This window comes from Malus domestica, chromosome 03 (genome assembly GCF_042453785.1).
Source record: "Malus domestica chromosome 03, GDT2T_hap1".
Lineage (NCBI taxonomy): Eukaryota > Viridiplantae > Streptophyta > Magnoliopsida > Rosales > Rosaceae > Malus > Malus domestica.
The window spans coordinates 17,919,359-17,944,240 of record NC_091663.1 but is presented as its reverse complement, the minus strand read 5'-3'; the positions used below and the strand labels follow the sequence as shown (position 1 = coordinate 17,944,240).

Genomic DNA, 24,882 nt, shown 5'->3' with positions numbered 1-24,882 from the left:
TCAAACTTAGAACAATTTCTGATTAAAAAACCCATTTCTTCATACTTACATATCCTCCCATAATTTGGTTTACACGGTCCATGTGTCTAGAAAAATAATGTGCGATTGTCATTTTTCTACCTAGAAATATCTCACGAAATATAATGCGATCCAAAATATAGGACCCACATGCGATTTAGTCTTACAAAAGAACATTTATCTGATGTAGCCAACATTTTTCTCAATGGAATCTACATACATTTTACCAAAATACACAACAATTTTCCAATTTTTAGGAGGGAAGGCAAAAAATTTAAAGAAAAATTCTTGGAAAAAGAAATGGGCCGGGCTTACGGTTTAATTACCACCCTAGGCCCAACACTACCCGTCAAACGTAGGGCCTATTTTTCTTCTTCTTCTTCTCGTCGTGTATTAGACAGACAGACAGTACTCGATTTCTGCATTTCATACCAATATGTACACGAAGAACACGCATCGAAAAGACAAAAATGACCCTACTAGCTTACCTTTCTCCTCTTTATCTGGTTGTTGATTCCCTTGGCCTCTTTTGACATGTTGTCTGAGACGAGGTCTGGGTTGGAATTTCCTATATGGGATTCGATAGTTTGGGGGCAAGTTTTTACGCCTCTCCAAAACCACATTCCCACTTGGTTTCTCCAACTTCCTTTCACCTGCACGAACAAATAGATACCCATTTCACTTACTTTGCTTCTATTATAAATGGGCAATATTTCCGCCAAAAAACGGAAAACTATTATGTGTTACGACGTCCGCAGTCATTCCTCTTTACATAGAAATTCCAAGCGAGACATGTGCGCAACAACTTTTTCTTTTGTGGTTTTAATGAATTACTTTAGCATACGTATCAGAGAGTAGGAAATGTTTTCAACACTATGTATTATAAAATGATACGAGAGATGAATGACTGAGATTGAAAATAAAAGATAGTTAATAAGTATTTATTTATAAAAAATTAAATGGGAGTTTTAGAGTGGCATCGCACTACAAGCAAGCTATTAAGTCGTGCAGGTTGAAGCTACCTAACTCTCAATGCGTTTTTGTCATTATTTAAATAACACGAGAACATAATGATCAAATCTTACAATGATACACCTACTAATCTTAATCAACCATTTTAATCCGCAAAAGAAAACGCTTACTAAAATTTAAACATGGGTTGGAAAATTGGAAAGTTTTGCAATCTCAACCGCGTTTAAACGGTCGAGATTGTCAAAATTCAATCATGCAAATCCAGACGTCCACTGAACCGATGCGCATTGTAGAATTTTTGTGAAAGGCGCAAAACTTCCATTCCCATTTTAAATGACTGACGGATGTCTCGTTTATATGTGTTTTTAAAATGACTAAAAACATTTTTAGAAAAAATATTTTTTTATTCTAAAAGCACTTAAAATACTTTGCGCAAGAAACATTTACTTGCATTTTATAAAAAAATTAGTTCTAAAAACATTTTCACTCAAAGCATTTTAAGTCAAAAGCACATCCAAAATTCATAATAATCCGATTACGAATCGGACTTACCTCCCCTAACTAATAATCCAATTTTCCCGGGTTACTGTTACGGACCAAACTCACAACTGAGTCCACTCGCTAACAAGGACCTAACTCACCAAATTCACATACCAAAAACAAAATTAAAAAGAAATAAAATAAAAAACATAAAAAAAACGCTTACCAGAGTGAATGCGGCGAATCTCAGTCCCGGAAAATGACTTTATCGGCCAAATCCAACAAGGGTTTCAGGCAATCCGGCGAGAACTTCCTCGCGAACAAGTACGACTCCGAGAAATTCGACTTCCGCAGCCGATAAATCAACTCCGCCGACACTTCCACGGGTCGGTACGTGTACGGGTGCCCGTTAACCGTGCCCGTCCAATTAACCCGGGTAAGAGTGTAACGGGTTACCCCTTCCGGATCCGCCATTGACAACAAGGTCGGAAAGTAGTGCTCTTCCGGGTAGCATTCGTCTTCTCTGTAACACGGCACTCTGAACTTTCTCCAGAGCGCGCGATCCTTGAGCACCACGAGCGCGTGATGGCGCGTAAGGAGGAAGAACTGGGATCCGACCCGGAATTGATCGAATGGAACCTCCGGCATCATCGCGAAGCGTCCTCGGGCGGAGTACCGCTTCCAGAGATTGGTGGATTTGGAGATGATCTCGATGAAGCTCTTGTAGCGGATCTTGAGTCCCATCCGGGTCAACTCGGCATCGTCGGAGTCGGCAGCGGGGCGGGTCAAGTCGAAGGTGGTGGAGAAGAAGAGGGAATGGTAGACGTATCGAAAAGAGTGGAGGGGGACGCAGTGCTGGGAGAGGACGGCGAAGAACATGTTGGCAGGGTCATCGATGACGGCGGAGGCGAGAAGGCGGCGCGTGGCGGAGATCAAGGTGGCGGAGGCGCGGTAGGTGCGCTTGGAAGGGACGAGGCGGTTGTGGAAGACGGTGCCGGGGGGAAGAGTGACGTTGGCAGAGGGGTCGGCATGGACGTAAATATTGTAAAGATTGGGGTTGGTTTTGGAGAAGAAGCAGGACCAGAGAGGGGCGAAGTGGAGGTCGGTGTTGGTGAGGAAGAGGAAGGCAATTTTGGGCTTGGAGGATTTGGAATCGAGGGCGAGGTGGGAGAAGGTGGGTTTGGGTCGGTTAGGGTTAGGGTTGAGGGCGCGGGAGAAGAGGATTTGGTCGTCGATTTCGTCGGCGGGGGAAATGGGGACGGTGGGGTGGGAGGGGGGGAGGAAGCGAGGGCCGAGGAGGAATAGGAGAGGGAGAGAAAGGAAGAGGAAGAAGGAGACCAGAAATGGGGTGGAGGAGAACATTGGGTTGGAGCATGAAAGGGAGGTGGCGGTGGAGGCGGGGGCGGGAGGGGGACGGTGGATGTTGTGGTGGAGGTCGGGAGGGGGAGTGGAGGAGGACTTCTTGGAGGTGGAGTCCCTGTGTTTGGGGGTGGAAGGCGGCGGCTGAGGCGGCTGGTGCTTGAACAAGTTGAGTGGAGTCAAAGAGTGATGGGTGGGGGGAGGATGGGTTTTGGAAAGTCGGGAGAGTTGGAGATTTGGAAGGGAATCCAGATTGGAGGTTGTGGGTTTCGCGGGGGAGAGAGAGGGGTGGAGGGATGCAGAGATACAAGGCCTATATTACTTGCGCTGTTACGGGTCATTAAATCCAAATCCCTAACTTATTTCCTCTCTTCTTTGTCTTTTACTTTTTTATTTATTAGTATCACTTTCACTGCCCCCCTCTCTCTCTTATTTTGCTTTTCAACCAAGAAAAAAATGAAATTTATATTATTCAGATTTGTAATAACTAAAATAAATATTATTTTAAAGGGCTTTGATTGATACATTTTTGGGGCTGACTATCATTTGCACGGAGTATCTATTTTTCTACATTTTACTATTAGATTTTGAAGTTGCGTCTAGTTTATATCTTTATTCTATTTATCATACTGATGAGGTTTTTTTTTTTTTTTTTTTTTTTTTTGGAAGAAAAGTAAATTCAGTACCAACAAAACATAATTACAAGAAATGAGGTCCAATAACAATATACAAACATCCAAGATATGGACCACCAAAAGAAAACAGCAAGAAGCCCAAAACCAAACTTTCGAGCCCAAACGAAACACTGAAAAGAAGACTCCAAATTCCATTAGAGAGCACAACATCGTTCGCCACCACACAACGGAAGAAACCAAAGGAAAGAAACCCACTAGCATCGGTGCCATCAAAGACACCCTAAAAGAAGGAGGTGGTGTAATCACTCGAGTTGGAGCTCTACACACCTTCCGAGAGATCCGCGAGAAATCGCCTTGTAATTGTGAGAAATCGCAATGAGAAAAGCGGGTGACGAACCGAATTGTTGGATCAATGAAGGATGGAGCTGATTGGAAACGATATGGAGTGGATTAGTTGAAATCGTGGAGGTGTAAGGAAGGGGGAATGAAAATAGGGAGTAGGCACAGGGAAATTAGATGTCGAAGGGGTTGGGGGGAAAAGAACGATCAAACCAAAAGGAGGAGAAAAAGATTGCCACCAACCCTAGCCAAAGTTAGGGCTGGCAGCTAGAAAGAGGATGAGGTTAAGGAGGTCACTCACACAGATGTGAGAAAAGCACTCACAAAGAGAGAATCTCTCTCACAAGATAGAGAGAAAATTTAGGTTCACAAATTTAGGGAGATTTATGTTATGTCTTATAAGTCTTATATGTGGGCTAGGGGTCTGCTGTCCCTAATTTGATGTCTTTTTTGTGTCTATTTCCTAATTTTTTTACACGTGTCCATTAAATTAACACCAAATTTAACATTGTTAACTTTTCATAAACTAATTAAACAACAAAAAATTAAAGAAAATAAAAATCATCACTTGATAACCACTGATTGTAACTACACAACCTCATCACTGTCGACTGCTACAACCACACAACCCTATCGTTGCCAACCATTACAACCACACTAGTGACATCACCCTATCACCGCTAATATGAGGAGACGTTGCTCCTCACAGACGGCGAAGCTTCCTTTCTCTCTTCAAATTCTCGGTGATTGATCCATCTCGCCAATACGTGTGAAGTTTGAAGTTGAAATTTAAGGATATCTAATCGATTGATGTGATCAAACCATCTTTGCAGGCAAGAGAGAGGAAGAGAGATTTTGAAACCCCAAATGAAACAAAGAAGATAGTCAATGATGGGAAAAGCAAAACCCGCAAAAATATCTTCAATGAATTTAGGAAATAATCAAATAATACCAAAGTGGGGGGGGGGAGAGAGAGAGAGAGAGAGAGAGAGAGATAATACTCATTGGGTTTTGCGTCACGGTTGGATCAGAGAATGAAGGAGGGACGAAGCTTGCAACTTTCGACTTGCGGGAGAGGTTCGAACTTTGAAATTGAAGGGAAGGTTGAGAGCTTGCAATTAATGGATGTAGGATGATGAGTTTCCACAGGGTTTAAAGGTTTCTTTAAAGGATTGCAGGGAGACTGGGGCAGGTTATTGATACGGTGGTCGTTCGTTTTTTTAATAGTTTTTTTATTTTAATTAAATTTTTTTTCAAATGAACAGTGTTAAAATTAAAGTTAAGTGGAGGAACATGTGTCACAAGATTAGAAATGAGACACAGAGAAGATACATAATTTGGGACAACAAACCCGCGACCTCATTTGTGTGGGTGTCGGAGCATATTAAGATATTTAAGGCTCATTAATGTGCGTGTCTCCGATGGGTGACGATAGAGGATATAAGGCTTAGTATATAAGTGCTGCTGACAGGTGACATAGTAAATTATAAGCAATAAGACTCATGTACATGTGTATCATTGAAAACTTGGGTCAGCAAAAACACCTTAGATTACAGCAAGAAAATCATGTTATATGGGTTCATAGCTTGATTTGATGCATGAGTAATATGTAAAGTCTAGTTTTTATTATTTGGCTTCCCTTGTTAAATGTTGTAAATTGTACTACACATGCTCTAATTAGATTTAGGGTTTAATTGTTTCTCAGGGACATGCTGCTGGAAATATCACTTCAAGAGCTTAATTTCTCTCATCAAAGGTTTGTTTATACATATGCATTTCATGTCATTATTTCCAGTTCATTCTGCCTAGTGGTTCTATCTGGTCAAAACTTCTTGCTGTTTTCACGCGAGCTGGGCACACACTTTAGGGCAACCCATATGGGCTTTCTGACAGCCTTTTCCTCAAGAGTGTTTTTCAATCCTAGATCTTTTTAGATTGTGTTTGCAAATGACACGTGACATTTTCATCCCTTTGATTTGTCTGAAAATCAGCCCTCTATATAGAGTTAAATATAAGGTTCTTTTCAATTTGGCTAGGAGATTTATATTTTCTAATAAGGGTTGTTTTCAACTGTGAGCTACCCTTTGGTTCTTAATTGAAAACCCTAGCTACAAAATCACACTCATGCATTAAGTACCCACATCATTGCATATTAAGGTAACATTGCTTTTGTGATTTTGATATTTGTTTTAGGTCAAGTTTTTCTAAGTTTCAAATCTTTGAACTAACCTATTTTTTGATTCGCGTTAGTTTCATCTTTCAGGTGTTTGACTGGTGAAACTGACTAGACATCGAATTCAGATTTGCACCAACTTCATAATAACATCATTTGCATAAGTTGATTTGATTTCGGTGCCACAAAGTGAAGAGCTCAGGAGAAGTTGCCACTTTGTGAAGACCAAAAGAGTCAATCTCATGAAAGGCAAGGTTGCACAAAGGTACAAGCTGCTCTATAGATTAGGATCTAGGAATTGAGCTTGTACGGTTACTTTGTAAGAATCTTGATTTCACAAATGGATTGGGCTCAATGGAGAGTCCCAGGTTTTTTAACCCAGAGGTGGATTTTTTCGGCCAAAAACATCCCGTGCAATTTATGGCTTTTCTAGTTCACTTATATTATTCTTCGCTTGTGATATATGTTCATTATTATTAGCAAATAGATAAGTCCATGTAACTAAGATTGTCAGAGTTAAAATGTGCACTGAACTGGACCTTAGTTAACTAGGTTCACTTCAGTAAACCGAGCTTTGAACTAACTACTTCCGCTATGAGTAAACTAACATATCTGATCTTAGTTGATGAGTGTTGCTGACTAGTCAAACAAACATGTATATAGATTTTAGATTTCAAGTTATTCCACTTGGCACCAATTTCATTTAGTATCAAAGCCTTGGTCTAGATATACATAGAGTGGTCTCTGGGAGATGCTGGTATTGGTGGATCTTCACCATGGATCATGATCATGTTACGGGATCTTGCAACTCTCCTCCGTTCTTTGTTGGAAAAAAAAACTATGCTACATGGAGCGAGAAGTTTCAAATCTTTCTAGAAGCACAAGATCTAATTGCAGTGGATTATCTTACTTTTGAATGTAAGGCTTATTCGAGGATAGTCGATGGAGAATCTGTGGTAAAGGCCAGAGATTTGTGGAATCAATGGGAGATTAATTCAGCTATGGCTAATAGAAAAGCACGGAATGCCATTGTTTCAGTCATCTCACCAACTCAATTAACTCATATTTGTTATTGCATCACTACAAAACAAGTATGGGGCAAACTTAGAATTCTACATGAAGGTGACAGCCAAGTGAGGGATCTTAAACTCCAAATGACACTTTCAAAGTTTGAAGATTTAAGAATGTTGGAGTCTGGTCTTTTATGAGAAAGTTGAACTATTGACTAATGAGGCATTGGGATTGGGAAAACCTATTGATGAGACAACAATTGTCTAAAAAATCTTGAGGACCTTGTTTAAGAGATTTCAAGCAAAAAAGGCTGTTACACAAGAAGTTCAAGACTTGAATGAGATTAAGCTTGGAAAGTTGGTTGGTAAACTCATCACCTATGAGATGGAGTTGGACATGGATGAAGGTGAGTCCAAGAAGAGAAAAGAGGTTACTCTTCAAAGTGTTGAAAAATTTCAAGCAGTGAATGAATTGTGTGATCAATCTCCTGATGACGATCTTGCCTTATTTGTTAAACAATGGCGAATGATTCTCAAGAATAAAGGAAAATATGTTAAAACAGTTTGGGAGTCATTAAGCAGTCTATTTGGTCAACATAATGATAGGTTCTCTTCTGGTCGGAATCAAGGGAGGTTTGTTAATAGGATGGACAAGTCTTCTTCAAGTGTACCTGGACCATGTTTTGAATGTGGTGGAAGAGGACATCATGCTGTTGAGTGTGCAAACAATAAAATGTCTAGTTAAAAACGTGACAAAGCCATAATGGCTATATGGAGTGACAATGAAGATGGAGAATCTGTCTGTTCTAACAAGTCATCAGAAGATGAAGAAAAAGTTGTTGCCTTTGTTGCATTTGTAAAAGAAGCCTTTACTAAGGACAATGATGAAGTTTTGAATGGTTTTAAAGAAGTATTGCATCATGATGCGTTTAACATGTATGACTCTCTGTTTGATGAGACGTGTTTTAAATTTGAAAAATACTGAGCTATTCGAGAAGGTGTCTGAGTTGCAAGAAGTTGAGTCTATCTGTTTGGTCAGGACAAAGTTGAATGAGATAGTTATTTTTCTTGAAGCTCAGCTTTATGATCTGAATGAAATGGCTCATTTATGTATTTATGAAAACGAAAGAGATAATCTTATTGCCTCACTTAAAGCTCAGGTTCAGGAATTGATGATATCTCAAGAAAGACTACAACAACAAGTTCTTGAGTTAAAGGCCAATAATGAATTGCTTCTTATGGCCAACTTAAAGCTATCGTCTACATTGAATGAGGAGTTTTTGCCTATGACTTCTATGGTTAATACCTCTTTAAATAGAAGATCTATTTCCACTTGTCATCATTGTGGTAAACTTAGCCATATTAAACTTAGGTGCAGAAAACTGTACTCAGAAATGAAGAATGACTTGAAAAGTAAAGTTAATCGACTAGCCATGGAAGTCAACAAAATGGCTCAATTTGTTGATTCTTCGGCTCTGGTAATGTCAAGTTATGTCCAAGTCATTTTTGAAAGGTTTTTTTTTTATAAATGTACGGTAACTCATTGTGCCCCTTATGTCCCTAAACAAGATATTTGGTACTTGGATAGTGGATGCTCCTGTCATATGACTAGTGACAAAGAGGCATTCCTGTCACTTGCACCTGTTAACGGTAATATGATTGAGTTTGGTGGGGATGCATGACCCACATCACTAGAAATGGTGCTGTCCAAATTCCTAACCTTCCCCAGCTTGAAAATGTCTATTATATAGCTGGGTTGACAACAAACCTTCTTAGCATCAGCCAACTGTGTAATGATGTTGCTAATGAAGTTTGTTTCTTAAATAGATGTTGCAGAGTTGTTAGTAAAGATGGAAATAACATGCTAGTTGTTCTAAGATCATGGGGGTAATTGCTATTCTCTTGTCATTCCTAAAGGTGGTGGACATACAATTTGAAACAAAGACACCAACATATCATGTGTTCTAAGGGGGCAATCACATCTCTTATTCTCTTAATGTTATTTGTGTGAATCATGCAACTTGCAAAAGCACTCTATGATGTCTCACATAAGAGTCACCTACTCTAGAATTTCCAAAACTCCTCATCTAGTTGAAATTATCTCAAGTGACCAAACTCTAATGATGTTTCATAGGAGGATGAAGACAATCTCGATTGCTAGTTGCATTGAAAATCAAAGGTATGTTTCTCTCTGTGATGCAATTGCAAATTGTGACCTTGTCTTGTTTTTGTCGTAGACGTTGAATAACTTTGGTGTGAAACTATTGGCTATTTGTTTTCATTGTGATCTTATGTGTGAAATTGATTTTTGGAATGACCTTGTCTTGCATTTAACTATAAATCATTTTGGAACTTAATTTCATTTCATTGGTGAGTTTATGTAAAGAAAGGCATTTGTTTTAATTTTGGTGTCATTTGAGAAACAGTTGACTAATTATCTCACAAGCACTTTGGACAATCGATGGCATAAAAATCTTTGATGGTTTGTTGCTCTTTGTGCCATCAATTAAACAGGTTGAACACCTATGCTTCCAATTTTTTTATTGCATGTGTAGTAACTAGACAATCTTCTCATCAATCAATTATGTTGTTTTTGTTTTGCATCTCTTAACTGTTATACATGGGTGAGATTTTGTGGATTAACCTTGAATAATATTTCCACCGTGATGTCACAAGTTCTCCCTATTATGGTTGATAGTCTCTGAAAAATCGTTCTTTCATTTAGCAAAAACTTATTTTGATTTTGTGGTTAGGCTTACTTTGGTCTTGATTAGGTTGGGGTGACTCTACTTACTCCATAGATTGAGTTTAAGTAGCAATTCATGTGCAAAACACCACCAGTTTCTCTTTTGCTATCTTGGTAAATGCTCCTCAAAAGAAAATCATTGGTTTGAGCATCAATATCACCACTTATGGTCAACATACTCAATTTGCCAAAATGGGAATCTCAATCATTCATCCCTATAAATATGTTCTCATATGCAATGTCATGTTCATCAAACCATTTCCACTTGTCATAAAAAGTTCAAAAGTGTTTTAGGGTGCTTCAAATACATCTTGCACCAACCATATCAAATGACTTGGGGGTTTTTACTTCCTTATGCCATCGTAAAGTTTCATTTTTGGCTTTGGCTTTCCATTGTGCATAGTTTTGTGTGTTGCTCCTTATCTCGATTTATGTTCCAAGTGTTGTTTCTTGTACTTATTGGATTATTAAAAGTTTGGTTAGCCTTCAAATTGACCTTGAGCATAGTGGAGTAAAGTTATGATATAAAGATGTCTACCTCCAATCTCATTCTCATACCTTGACACGTCGTGGTTGCTTTATGCACTTGTGTTAACATATGCGTTACTGTCCATATATGACTTTGAAGATCTGTGTCTATAGCACTGCATATCATATTTCTTTTCAAGTATTTAGTTGAGGTTAACGTTTTTGCTAAAGCATAGATATTGAACCTGTTTTCATCATGGTTCTCCTTGAGAATTGTTTGGATAGCTATAGCTTAATGGTGCCAAGATTGTGCTTATCTTCTGAGTTGTAACAACCTGTTCCGAATAATTTTACAGATTTTGGAATTGAAGGGTATTTTGGAAATTTTATCAACATTGGACTAGATATTTTGTTATTTGCTTTTTGGGCCTTAAAAGGGGAGCCGGGTGGGGCCCACTTGCTTTTTGGTCCCCTAGCTCTCTCTTCTTTGGCTGCCATGTGGACCCCTCTCATCTCTTCCCCTCACTTTCTCCTCTTCACTTTTCCCTATCCTGTGAACAACCTATCTCTTCACTTTTCACCCTCTCTCTCTCATTTGCTCAATCATCTCTTCCCTGAGGACCAATATACACACATACACACCCACCCACACCACGACATCAACGACAACACCAGCACCATCACCCACCACCAGTGTTGACCTTTTCCCTTCCTTCTTCTTTGTGAAGCATAGAGGCTACCCAACCCTCTTTGGTGAGTCCGACAGTGTTCGAGTCAATTTCCGGCCAACTCTGGCCACTACTTGGGAAACAAAAGGTAAAATCCTAACCTACTCTTGTTGGTCTTCATTTTGGTGGGTAGATTGCATGCTAGGATGGATAATTGAGGTCGAGCGGAGCTCGGGAAGTTCAAGCCTTCTCCCTCATCGAAATCGGGTTAGACTCGATCTAAACCCTCAAACCCAAACTAGGCATTTGAGCCGTGCAAACCCAAAACCTAGGCCTTCGACCTAAGGAACCCTTGGCCCAAACCCAAAACCTAATGTGATGCAAGGTGTAGTGGACAGAAACGAATTATAATGATATATAGAATGGATAGGTATGGTCCACTATCTTCTAGTGTGAGAAGAAGCCTGAAAACCCTAAAAACTTTGCTTTTAGTACCAGCCTACAATGTAGACACTAGAAAGAACAAAGATGCGGACTCTTAAACAAGATAAAGGCACATAAAAAAAGAGTTTACAACTCAAATATCAATATGATAATTGAAACAACTTCTCCTCTTCTTCTTTACAAATACAAGTATTTATAGGCTTACAACTTAAAGTGAAAAATATGAAAATACATAAAAAATAAGGGCTTACAATATAACTCATAAGAAACTAAATGATTTCATAAAATGTCATTAACCTAGGAATTCCATAGGCCCCAAATTTAAAGCTAGATACATGCATTATAACTCTAAAAAATGCATGTATTATATTATAAACTTAAATCCCAGCTGCTAGTAATTTTATGTAATAACGCCTTTAGTCCTTGGCCTGCATCACAATGGTCCTAGCCTAGGAACCAAGCCCAACCTAGAACCCAGATCCAGCCCAACCTAGTCGAATCCCACACCTCTAGCCAGCACATGGGACAACGTATGGGTTTCCTTGGCTGACGTGTGGATCACATGGGCCTCCACTAGAGGTACTGTGCTCCACCACCGTTCATGGCGGCACTGACAACTTTTCCAGCTAACTTTGTGGCGAACCAAAATGACGTGTGGTAGCGCATGCGGCGGCGTGAGGTCGTCGGAGCCTCCACCCCGTGGCGGCGCGTGAAGGAGCGTGGGGGTACCCGAAGTCCCCTTTTATGTTTTTCAACGTCCTGAATCCGTTTATGATGTCCATTTCCCAAAATTCAATTGTTATGATAGAGTTATATTAATTGGTACCCTTATGTGCTTAGGTGCAATTGTTTATGGCATTTTCATCTTCAGTAGTTTGCATGGCTCTTCGACGGCGAAGTATCTATGAGTGGACCCCTTCAAAAATGCATATTTTACTATTAGAAATGCATACATCAAAAGCATGATTTTATGACTACGTTTTATGAAACGTTTATGAGTAAATTGGTTTCACGCTTTATGAATTATTATGCTTTATCGACTTTACATTCCTTGTAGTATATATGATTGATGACTATATACATACCTGTGAATATGGTTTTACGATATGGTGTTTTAGCTACTGAACTCCGATTAAGATGGATATATATTAGAAATATTTTGTTAATGTTTTTATGTACTTACTTAGAGGTTATTAATACGATCTGCCTACGGGCGAATGATCTGCTTACAGGCGAACGGTACTGCCTACGAGCGAATGATACTTATTTATATGGCTTTGGCCGGGGATAGGTTGGTGGCTTCGGCCTGAAGATATTTCTATTGGCTTTGGCTGGGTGTTTGGTTGGTGCCTACTGGCGAAATATATTTATATTGGCTTCGGCCAGAAGATATTCATATCGTCTTAGCCCGGGAGATGTAGTGCCCAGAAGATATTCATATCAGCTTTGCCCAGGAGATATATATATTTATATATATGCCTTGTGCTACTACTAGTAAGCAACCTATATACGATATATGTTTTTATGAATGGTTTTATGGCATGCTAGGGTTTTCACAAAAACCTATCACTTATTATGCTATACAAGTTTTTTAAACCTGGGGTTAGTATGTTAAAGATTAACTGCTTTAGTATTACTTATACATCAACTTGGTCCACTCATGTTTTGTTTTGCTCTACCTCAGGACTTAGATTCGAGGAGTACAATCCCAGCGTTAAGCCTACCCTGGTGTTCGGTGAATATTAAGGTTGGGCGTGTCAATTTAGTATTAGAGTGTGGTTTGTTCAGAGCATACTTAGGATCTTCTATTACTGTATTAGTGTGTCGGTCATGACATCATTTGGATGTCACGACTTCTGAATTTGTTGTCATTCAGCACAATTATGCAACCCTCATTCTGCGTGATTAGTCACATCCTATTGAAGAATAAGAAATTTTGTGTCGGGATTGTGCCTCATCGGTGACGTGATGGATTGGTGGATGACTTTCGACACCGGGCCGATACTTTGCACCATGCATTCCTTAGGAATTGCAGGCAGAGTCAGTTTTTCATTAAAGTGATGTGAATTAGAAATCTTAATAAGAGGAAGTCTGGTTAAGACTTGCTGCAGATCCGAAGTGGTGATGCCACTCTGCAACATGTGTTCCTTAGGAATTGCGGGCAAAGTTGGATATGCATATGTGATAGGAGCATATTTATGCGACTTAGTTAGCTTGTTTTCTTGCATTTTCATAGTTAGTTTGTGTTTATTATAGTGTTTTAAGCTATTTTCGTGTATTTGTAGGTCCAAATGACAAAGTTGGCAAGAAAGTACAATTTGGAGCATTTTGAGGCAGTTTTGGGCATCAAATGGATAGCTTATGAGTGGAGCAAGATGGATGGACGAATTTGAAGTTCAAGAGGCTAGGAATGTGCTGAAAAGATGAAGAAAATAAATCCAAGACAAAGAAGATAAGGAATCAGCTCAAAAGAAAGAGTCATTATGCAAAACCTTATCCAACCTTATCTTATCCAAACTAACCTTATCTTATCTTATCCTTTCCTAATCTAGCATTATCAAATCTTATCTTATCCAAATCAGTTTGTGCCTTAATTCCAGCCATTTATAAGGGATAATTATGCATTTAAAATACATATTTCAGATTCTAGAAGCCTTATCTCGTCTCCCTACAAAAGTGGCGTCCTAACCCCTTCTATAACCCTTTTTTCCTAGTTGTGCCACACCTTATATCCTTGTTCCTGATGGTTTTTGATGTGTCATCCTAATTTCCCTTGGTTTCTGATTGTTTTAACCCATTCCATTTGGGTTTTGGAGTGCCAATCCTTTTCCAATGCTACCTAGGCCGTGCCTTTTCTCCATATAAATATAATTGCTGCAGCATTCATTCAGATCACCACCCTCTACCACCATTCACTACAAATTTGTGCCATATACACCCATACACATTCATCCCATTGTGCCGCAGATTTGCAAGGAGAAATGAGAGGAGACCCTTGGAGCCGTGCTTGCCATTCAAGACGTTGGATTGTTGGAGCGTTTCTAGGTGTATTCTATCCATTGTTTTAATGTTTAAATTTAATTGTCTTTGTTTAATTGTGAACATGAGGATCTAAACTTGTTTTAGCTAGGGGGAAATTCAAAGCCATGAACATATTTGCATTATGAATTGATTACTTCCAGTTGTGATTTCATGAATCGTGAATGCAATTTACTTAACTGTTTGATTAAGAACTTATTCTTGTTTGTTGATTAAGGGTGCACACTTAGTTTGCTTGCAGGGATTTGATGCTAAAATATAAGGGAGTTTCACTTAATCATTATGAACTTATATTTATAAGTAGTGGAGGTTGCTAGTCATGATCGCGTTAAGTGAATTCCTGGCAGGAGTATCATGTTGTTCGTAATTACGAATGCCTTGTCAATGCTTATGATTTTCACAAAGCTTAATGATCTTTGATTGTATCTCTATTATGTCGTCATGTAGGGAACTATTAAAAAATAATTTGGTTGCCGATGCGTTGTCCATCCAATTCAATGACTTAAGGAAAATCTAAGGGTTAATTAGTGCTTTTCACGGTTAATCTAGGGTGTTGAGGTTCATGGTTTATTGGAAAAGCAACTGGAAATCGTTTTGTATGCAAGTGTGTCATGTGTGGAGAAGAACCCTCTAGCTAGCCAATCACCCATATTTCCCCTAAATTCGTGTCTAATCTGTCTAAGTTTTTAATTTAATTGTCTTTACTTTAAATTCATCAAAAACCCAATCCCCTTTATTTTACTGTGTCAAGTTAGTTAGAATCTGTCCAATTTGTGTTTTGAAGTGTTTTGAGTCAAGTTAAAATCAAATTTCGTCCAATTCAGCCTCTAGTGTCTAGTTTGAGTCTATTTGATTGTTTTGTGCTGTTTTGAGTCCTTTTAGTTTGTTTTGAGTTCTTTGAGTCTAGTTAAGTGTTTTTTAGTCATATTTGTGTAGATTAGCAACCCTAGTTAATCTCCGGCCTAGAACGATTCCTACTTTCATATACTACAACTATCTTAATAGGGTTTAATTTGTGTGTTAGAATATTTCACATCAATATGAGTGTTTAGAAATGGAAAGGTCTTAATGGTAGGAATTGGTTAAGACCAATTGGAGACCCGGAACGGTGATGCCACTCTGCAATATGTGTTCCTTAGGAATTACGGGCGGAGTCGTATCTATGCAGGAATGTGATAAAACGGAAAAATCTAAATGGTTTGAATTTTGGGAGATCTGAATCAGTGATGTCTATGACAAGTGTTTCCCTAGGAATGGCGGGCATAGTCATATCTTTATGGAAATGATTCGAAACATTTGAAGTTCATGTGGGAGAAAGCGAGTAAACGCTAGTTGTTATGAAGTTTAGTAAGTGGTCGTTTGGTAGGATCAGATCAATGCTCTTGGACTCGTTCCCGCTGAGGAAATTCATGTGGACCCTTTGAACAATTCTCGGCGATTGTTCTATCGATAACCTTCTTGCTTACTCCAACCCCGAGGTCAGGTTCATTAAACATAAACAGTCAATTGTACACCAAATTCTTCGAACGTTGTTTTTGTTTAAAGTAAACACTTTTCTTGGGAATTTCTTTGGTAGCAGACGTTATTCTCATCAATTTCCAAAAAGGGTTACGACCGTTGGAAATTGAAATTCCTCACATGGTGTTGTGGAATACAAAATATCCTTAGTTTTGTCCATTTTTATTAGCAGTTCTTAACTATTATTTGAACTTAGCCCTATTTCCCTTTTTACTAAGAAGCCAGTCAATCTCGCTGTGATGCTGATGGTGAACGAAGTTTTTGACAATAGGGTATTGTCTCATCTGATCGTAGTTCATATACTTTTCGAATTCTACAGTGGTGTATTATTAAATATTTGGCTGCACGCTAATGCAGCAGAATCGAGTGACACGTGTGCTTCTTGATGATTGGAACCGCACGATGTGAACCATCCTATCCCTGACCTAGAACTGATAATAACCTTCCTTGCTATAAAATCTGGTGACATTTTCTCTATAGCGAGAAATGTTAGATCCTTTTTTACCAAAGAAGTTGTAGTGTGTTTGCACACAAAAATAGTTAAGTAGAAGACAAATGAGGTGGATGGAACTCCGGTGAGTTGATTACACCTTTAAGTACCTTCATGGTCAGGCAACTGCCATAACTGATGCTCTTAGTCAGAAATTCCCAAGATTGTCCTACTTGGGTTGTCGGGGACCTACTAAGGAAGAAAATGGAGATGGATGAATGTCACCATAGATTTCTGGTATAAACCACCTTGTACATGTGGAGACTATGATGATGTTTCAGAATTTGTTGATCAACTCACTCGTCGTATTGTTTACCAGTCCATGAGGACTATACTTTGACCGTTTGGCAAAATTCTTCATTTTAGATTTCTTAAGACTGACATCTCAATTTACATCAGTTGCGACCATAATCCCAATTTCACCTCCTGGTACTAGGAAGCATTTTAGTCAACTTTGAGTTCAAGATTACCTTACGACACTTCGTATCATTTCCTTCGTATTATTTCCAAGCAGACAGATTGTTCAGGAAAACCATTCAGACCCAAAAGTTTTAGCTAGAACCATCAGTTATTCAACCACCCTTTAACATCATATCGAGCGAATTATTACCATTGGTGTTTGAATATCTCTGAGGTTATTGTTGTAACAAGTTGTTGTGAATATTATAATGAGAAAAAGTTTGAGTTCCCGTCTATCAGAGTTCTTTAGACTACCACCCTAGTCGAGTCCGCACTCAACCATCTCGACTTACCACCACTGAATCAAGTTAGGTACTTACACGTATTCTTGCATCAAAGCTACGCATTCACTTCGGTTATCTTGTTTCCTAGCTTTAGATGGATTTGTTTTGACCTTTAAATTCATGAGTGTTCACTTAGCCTTCTAGGCATAGCTATTCGCGAAATTCGAGAGAAATTTGCAATGAATTAGCTTGCTTAGGTGTTGTGAATCTCATTGTTTTGGTTTTCGGTGTATTGTCACTTTTGTACCTCATCGTGATGCACGTTTCACTTCTAAGTTTTGTGAAGTTTTCATGAAAGCTTTGAGTACTAATTTGTTTGCCATGTATTACTTTTTTATTTGCAGACTGTTAGTCAGTCTTGAACGAACTATCTAGATCTTGAAAGACATGGTGCGTTCTTTAAATTTGTGATTTCTAAATGAGTAGATTTTGCACTGATCTCTTTTGGAGTAGTTACGATGACACTATTTGAGACTTGGTTTGATTGATTCTATTGACAGCACTAGTTGGATAGTGGAGTTTTGCAAATTTGTTTTCGGATGTTTGATTTTATGATTTGAGAAAATGTGTGCTTGTGTTGTTGTTGACTTGGGATTGGACAAATTGTATGTTTGCACCCTTAGGAAATTACTACTTGCTTATCGAGACAACAATGTGTTGTCGGTATCGCGGGTGACTGATTGTGATATCGATGGCTTATTCGTTGGGTTCATTAAGCAAGTGGACAGGTAGACTCGTCTACGATAGTTGGTATTGTTTTAGTTATTGTTATGGCTCGATCCAAAGACACACTTGTTCTTGGAGTACGTGATGTTATGTATGCTTGGGCTAGACCCACTTTCATTTTCGATTTTGATCTTCAATACAAGTAATTTAACTTAACTTATTATAGTAATATATTTGTATTTTTTATGTTACAAATGTTCGGTTGAATCTTTTCCACTTTCAGTTTTAAGTTCAGTACCAGTTTTCGACCTCTATATTAGTACTTATCTATTTTGACGTTATCTTACTATGCACATGCTTTTGGCCTTACGTTATTATATTTTTTTTACTTGATATCTTTGTAAAGTATGTTTCTATTATTATGCTGATGGGGGGAGAAAGTAGGAGCTTGGAGGCATGAAAGAGGACTTGGCAACCCACTCGCGACGGTGTGGCATATTCTCTTTGATGCAACCATTTGGACTTGATTGCTTTTTATACATATATTTTTCCTATCTTCGAGTATTTATGTATAGTACGTTATTTCAAATTTCGGGACAACGTTTTTTTAATGGGGGTAGATTGCAACAACTCGTCCCGAATAATTTTATAGATTTTGAAACATAAGGGTATTTTGGTAATTCCATCGGGTTAGACTAGATATTTTGTTATTTGCGTTGTGGGCCTTAAATAGTGAGCCGGGTGGGGCCTACTTGCTTTTTGGTCCCCCGTTCATCTCTTCTTCTTTGGTTGCCACGTGGACCCTTCTTTTCCTCTCACTCTCTTCTTCTCTCTTCCCTTCCTTGTGAACAACCTCTCTCTTCTTTCTTCACTCTTTCTCCCTCCCTCGTTGCATCATCTCTTCCTCGAAGACCAACATACACACATACACACCCACCTACACCACGACATTGATGGTAACACTAGCACCATCACCCACAACTAGTGTTGACTTTCTCCCTTCCTTCTTCTCTATGAAGCACAAAGGCTACCCAACCCTCTCCGATGAGTTCGACGGCTTTCGAGCCGATCTCCGGCCAACTCCAGCCACTACTTGGGAAATAAAAGGTAAAATCCTAACCTACTCTTGTTGGTTTTCATTTTGGTGGGTAGATCGCATGCTAAGGTGGAGAATCGAGGTCGAGCAGAGCTCGAAAAGTTCCGGCCTTCTCCCTCGTCAAAACCGAGTCAGACCCGACCCAAACCCTCAAACCCAACCCAGCTTACTCGGACCCAAAACCCAAACCAAGCCTTTGGGCCGTGCAAAATTATAACCTAGGCATTCGGCCCAATGAACCCTTGGCCCTAACCCAAAAGCCAATGGCCCTAGCCTAGGAACCAAGCGCAACCAAAAACCTGGATCCGGCCCAACCCAGTCGGATCCTAAACCCCTGGCCAGCGTGTGGGTGCGCTTTGGTGCTTGCCTTGGTCGGTGCGTGGAGCACATGCCCCTCCACTGGAGGTACTGTGCTCTGCCGCCGTCTATGGCTGCGCTAACGACTTTTCCGCTGAACTTTCCAACAACCTAAAATGGCAAGTGCGGCAGCGCGTGGGGGTACCCGAGGTCCCCCTTTATGTTTTTGATGTCCTAGATCCGTTTATGACGTCCATTTCCCAAAATTCAATCATTATGATAGAGTTTTATTAATTGGTACCTTTATGTGCTTAGGTGCAATTCTTTATGGCATTTTCGTCTTTGCTAGTTTGCATGTCTCTTCGATGGCGAAGTATCTGTGAGTGGACCCCTTCAAAAATACATATTTTATTATTAGAAATGCATACATGAAAAGTATGATTTTATGACTACGTTTATGAGTAAATTGGTTTCACGCTTTATGAATTATCATTCTTTATCGACTTTATGTTCCTTGTGGTATATATGATTGATGACTATATACATACTTTGAATGTGGTTTTACGATATAACGTTTTAGCTACTAAACTCCGATTAAGATGGATATATATATATTAGAAATATTATGTTAATGTTTTTATGTACTTACTTAGTGGTTATTCATACAATCTGACTACGAGTGAATATCCTCCCTACGGGCGAATCTCTTGCCTACAGGTGAATAATACTTATTTACTTGGCTTCAGCAGGGAGATATAAGACATGGCTTTAGCCGAGCATAGGTTGGTGGCTTCGGCCCGAAGATACTTATATTGGCTTCAGCCGGGCGTTTGGTTGGTGCCTACTGGCAGAAGATATTTATATTGGCTTCGGCCAGGCATTTGTAGATGGCTTCGGCCGTAAGATATTTATATTGGCTTCGGCCGGGAGATGTAGTGCCTTCAGGCGAATGAAGATATATGTTTATATATATATATATATATATATATGCCTTGTGCTACTACTACTAATCAACCTATATACGATATATGTTTTTATGAAAGGTTTTATGGCATGCTAGTGTTTTCGGAAAAACCTATTACTTATTATGTTATACGAGTTTTTTAAACCTGGGGGTTAGTAGGTTAAAGAATAATTGTTTTAGTATTACTTATATATCAACTTGGTCCACTCATGTGTTGTTTTGCCCCCTCAGGACTTAAATTCGAGGCGTACAATCCCGGCGTCCAGACACTCCCACATCGGCATCTTTGAGTCTTCTCAGTGTAGGACCTATCCTTTTGTTCATTCAATTTTCTATTATTCCTTTTAGTGTCTCATTTTAGTTGTATGCTCTAAACACATTCCATAATTGCATATTCATTATAATTAAATTTACAAGTTTTATTTATGCTGGTTATTTGTTTTTAGTTCTCATGCATCCTAATATGGCTTCGACACCTTCGGGTGTTAGTCAGCACGTGCCTACCCTGGTGTTCGGTGAATATTAGGGTCGGGCATGTCAGTGTTCCTTTTGTCTTAGGTGTGGTTCTTTCTCCAGTAATTGTTTTTAGCACCAAATTGTGTTCAAACTGGGTGTTTTCTTTTTCTGTCAGTCTCTGGTACTCTTCAGAAAAGAAATGTTCATTAAGGGTATTTTTGTCTTTATGCTTTATGTGTTAACCTTCCAAATCTCAACCATTTGTGCCATCTCTACTGCCCATATTAATCTCACAGTATCCTAGGCTTTTGCCCTCTAACATTTATAGGTTCTCACTTTCAGCTCATTCCAGCTGTGAGGTTTTTCTTCCGGGGTCCTTCCCTTGTTTGAACTTCATACTCTATGTTCTGCAAACCGTAGTTATGTCTGTGAGAAATGCTTCCCACCAACATTCCAGTTTAATCTATCCACTTATTTATCGGCGCACATGGTCTCAATCTACCAAGGCTATTGTGGATGAATCTACTGCCCCTAATCCTCAAACTTTTCCAACTACCTAGGCCTTGAATTTCTATAAAATTGTTGTTCATAGGAAAGTGGTTCCTGAAAGAAGAATCATCTGGGACGATCTTCCTCTTCAGGATGCAATGCTCTTTGACGATCTCATCAATCATTATCGCTTGCAGAAGGTGAACTCTCCATCTCCATCTTTTAATCTTTCGGTTGTTCAAGAGTTTTACACAAATGTTCCTTCAAAATTTCCTAACTCTGAAGGTAAAGTCTTTGTCCAAGGCATCTATGTACCTTTTGATTCCCGTGTTATTTGTGATATCCTGGGTCTAGATTTATCAAATGCCTCTAATATTCATGCCTTTTACCTTATCATATGTCACTATGACATGAAAGCCTATCATCGTGAAGTATATTTAGAAACCTTCATTCCTTTGATAAAAAAATCAAGCATCCAAGTCTCACCTCAAGCTTTTCTATAGGAATTGGTCTGATTTCATTTGCATAAATGTTTTGGGTACGTCCAATAATGGAGATCCCACCTCAAAGTTGACCAAAGTTTTACATGCTATATTGTGTTTTTTCTGATGTCCCATTTGGATACTTAATATGTTGTTCAATTATGTTAAAGACCAATTGACCTGGAAAAGAACAACATGGGTCCACTGTCCATCTTTGTCTAATTACCCTTATTTATAAACGTGATGAGGTTCCATTTCGATCGGATGATGTTTGGCCTCAATCCACTAAAGACTTGGACAAAGGTTTAATTGACCTAAGCAATATGATTTGTGTGTTGTTGCTCATGGTGATCCTCATTCTCCTTTACCACCAAATGTCTCTCAAGAGAGAAATTGATGATCTTGAATCTGAACTTAGCTCTCTCCGTAAGCAACTTGTGGATTTTCAATCCAAGTTGGGTCAGAACTCATCCTCACCTCGTTTGAGTCACTCATCTCTACCACATTCCTTAAGTCAGTCATGTATGGGTCTATCTTCATTTGTACCTCAATCATCAGTGTGTCAACGTCATGTGGTGCCATCATCTACTTCTTATTTTTCAGCTGCCACATTTGGTCATTTTGGTGCTGTTGCTGCAAAAATGGTTGTTATCTATGTTGCCAAGGGTAAGGGAACCTTTCATGAAATCCATCAATCTCCCTCTCATTCAATTCACATGGCAAAGCATATGAGGTTTACATACTCGGATGATGAAGAGGATGAAGCTGACGAGGATCTTGAAGAATACCCTGAAGAAGACTCTGCTGAAGAAATCGAGGCCACTGGTTCTCCACTTCACTCGAATGCATCCTCTCAATCCGAGGAGTTCTATGTTAGAGGGGAGTACGCTTATGGGGGAGTGTGACTTTGGGTGTAGTTTCTTAGGAGAGCACTAATCTTGGGGGAGTTCAATTTCTTTTGTTACGTTATTTAACATTTGTGCTTAAATTGTAATTTGAAACTCCGTATTTTTGTAATTATTGTTGTGCTACTCTCGGCTTAGCAATTATTGGTTTTCCTGAACAACTGGGTGTTTTAAATAGATTACATTAACATGCTCCTTTGTTTTTAATATTTTGATACCGAGAATTGTACCTTGTGTTTCAACTTCTCTATTATGTTATGTCTTTGTTGTTGGTTCCTGTATATTTTTAATTGTGTTGGATATTTCTTTCATGAGCTTAATTGACTTTATATCCTTTGTATCCTCTGTCTTTACCATGACAAAATGGGGGAGAAAAATAAAATTTGAAAATTTATGTTGTGTTGCAATCAAGTATAATGCTAAACAATTTACTTCCTTGCAATTGCCTTAACCATGATAACTTTTCACTTGTTCTTTGTCAAGAGTACTTCTTTGCAAGATTCGTCCTTTGTGTTCTCTTGAGTGAGGTTAGATGTCTTTAGTTATAGGGTTTGGGTTATTTTGTCAAGGAAAGCCAAAGGGGGAGATTGTAAAGTCTAGTTTTTGTTGTTTGGCTTCCCTTGTCAAATGTTGTAAATTGTACCACACATGCTCTAGAATTGTTTCTCTGGGATTATGCTACTGGAAATATCACTTTAATAGCTTAATTTCTCTCATCAAAAGTTTGTTCATACATATGCATTTCATATCATTATTTCCAGTTCATTTTTCCTAGTGGTTATGTCTGGCCAAAACTTTTTGTTGCTTTCACACAAGTTGGGCTCACACTTTAAGGCAACCCATATAGGCTTTCTAACAGCCGTTTCTCCGGGAGTGTTTTTCAACCCTAGATTTTTTCAGATTGTGTTTGCACATGACACGTGGCATTTCCATTCCCTCTCTTTGTCTGAAACTCAGCCTTCTATATAAAGTTAAATCTAGGGTTTTTTCAATTTGGCTAGGAGATTTATATTTTCTGATAGGGGTTGTTTTCAGCGGTGAGCTGCCTCTTGGTTCTTACTTGAAAAACTTAGCCAAAAATCACACTCATGCACTAAGTACCCACATCATTGCATATTAAGGTAGCATTGCTTTTGTGATTTTGATCTTTGTTTTAGGTCAAGTTTTTTCTAAGCTTCAAATCTTTGAACTGGCATTTTTTAGATTTGCGTTAGTTTCATCTTTCAGGTGTTTGACTGGTGAAACTGACTAGACATCAAATCCAGATTTGCATCAACTTCATCATAACATCATTTGCATAAGTTGATTTGATTTTGGTGCCACAAGGTGAAGAGCTTAAGAGGAACTACCACTTCATGAAGACCAAAGGAGTTCATCTCGTGAAAGGCAGGGTTGCACAAAGGTGGAAGCTGCTCTGTAAATTAGGATCTAGGAATTGAGCTTGTGAGATTACTTTATAAGAATCTTCATTTCACTAGCGGATTGGACTCAGTAGAGAGTCCCTGGTTTTTTAACCTAGAGGTGGGGTTTTCTAGCCAAAAACATCCCTTGCAATTTATAGCTTTTCTAGTTCACTTATCGAACTCTTTTCTTGTGATATATGTTCATCATTATTAGCAAATAGATAAGTCCATCAAACTAAGATTGTCAAAGTTAAAATGTGCACTGAACTGGACCTTAGTTAACTAGGTTCACTTCAGTAAACCGAGCTTTGAACTAACTACTTCTGCTATAAGTAAACTAACATATTTGATCTTAGTTGATGAGTGTTGCTGACTAGTCAGACAAGCATGTATATAGATTTTAAATTGCAGATTATTCCACCTGGTAGCAGTTTCATAAATCATACCTGAAGACGCCATCACAACTTGAATCAAAGAAAGATCTTATGCTCACTAAAAAACTTATGCTACTAGTAATCGAGCTAGTAAACTTTGGAACGTGTTTTCTCATGAGTAGGGACCAACATATATCTAGACGCTAAATCAAACTAACTCCCACCTATCATGGGTAGTAGTTAGTAATTGTAGGCATTTAGTAACTACACCATCTCAACTTCATAGACGTGGGGTTATCCACTTCTCGAATTCCCATATGTTTGCCTAAACATCCTACTTTAAAGGAATGAAGTTAATTAAAATATTAACTCTAAATGATTATTATTATTATTATTATTATTATTATTATGTGATAATTAAATCTTTGTTGGAGAACAATTTAGAAATTAAATAATAACAGAATATGAAAATAACTAAATATAATAAGGAAATATACTTCCAATAAAGAATGAAAACTATAACAAATAAAAATGAAAATGATACTAACTTGATTAACAGATAGAGGCTAGCGATGATATATCCTTCGAACAGTATTTTCGTCCCACTCTTCTGCTTATGGTTCTAGGTGCTTACTGAGTTAAATCTTA

General features: G+C 38.6%; 1 protein-coding gene across 1 annotated transcript; it reads right to left on the bottom strand.

The window, feature by feature from the left end:
* Positions 1 to 174: 174 nt before the first annotated feature.
* Positions 175 to 3,260, bottom strand: LOC103407859 (glycosyltransferase BC10). The gene is made up of 2 exons (XM_008346729.4): positions 1,697 to 3,260; positions 175 to 671 (listed from the first exon to the last, which is right to left on the bottom strand). Exon 1 carries the CDS (start codon positions 2,830 to 2,832, stop codon positions 1,717 to 1,719), a length of 1,116 nt encoding a protein of 371 aa, XP_008344951.1. The 5' UTR covers positions 2,833 to 3,260; the 3' UTR covers positions 175 to 671; positions 1,697 to 1,716.
* Positions 3,261 to 24,882: the final 21,622 nt, after the last annotated feature.

Bases quoted from the DNA above. Each gene is read 5' to 3' on its own strand.
- LOC103407859 (XM_008346729.4), bottom strand. From the start codon at position 2,832: ATGTTCTCCTCCACCCCATTTCTGGTCTCCTTCTTCCTCTTCCTTTCT.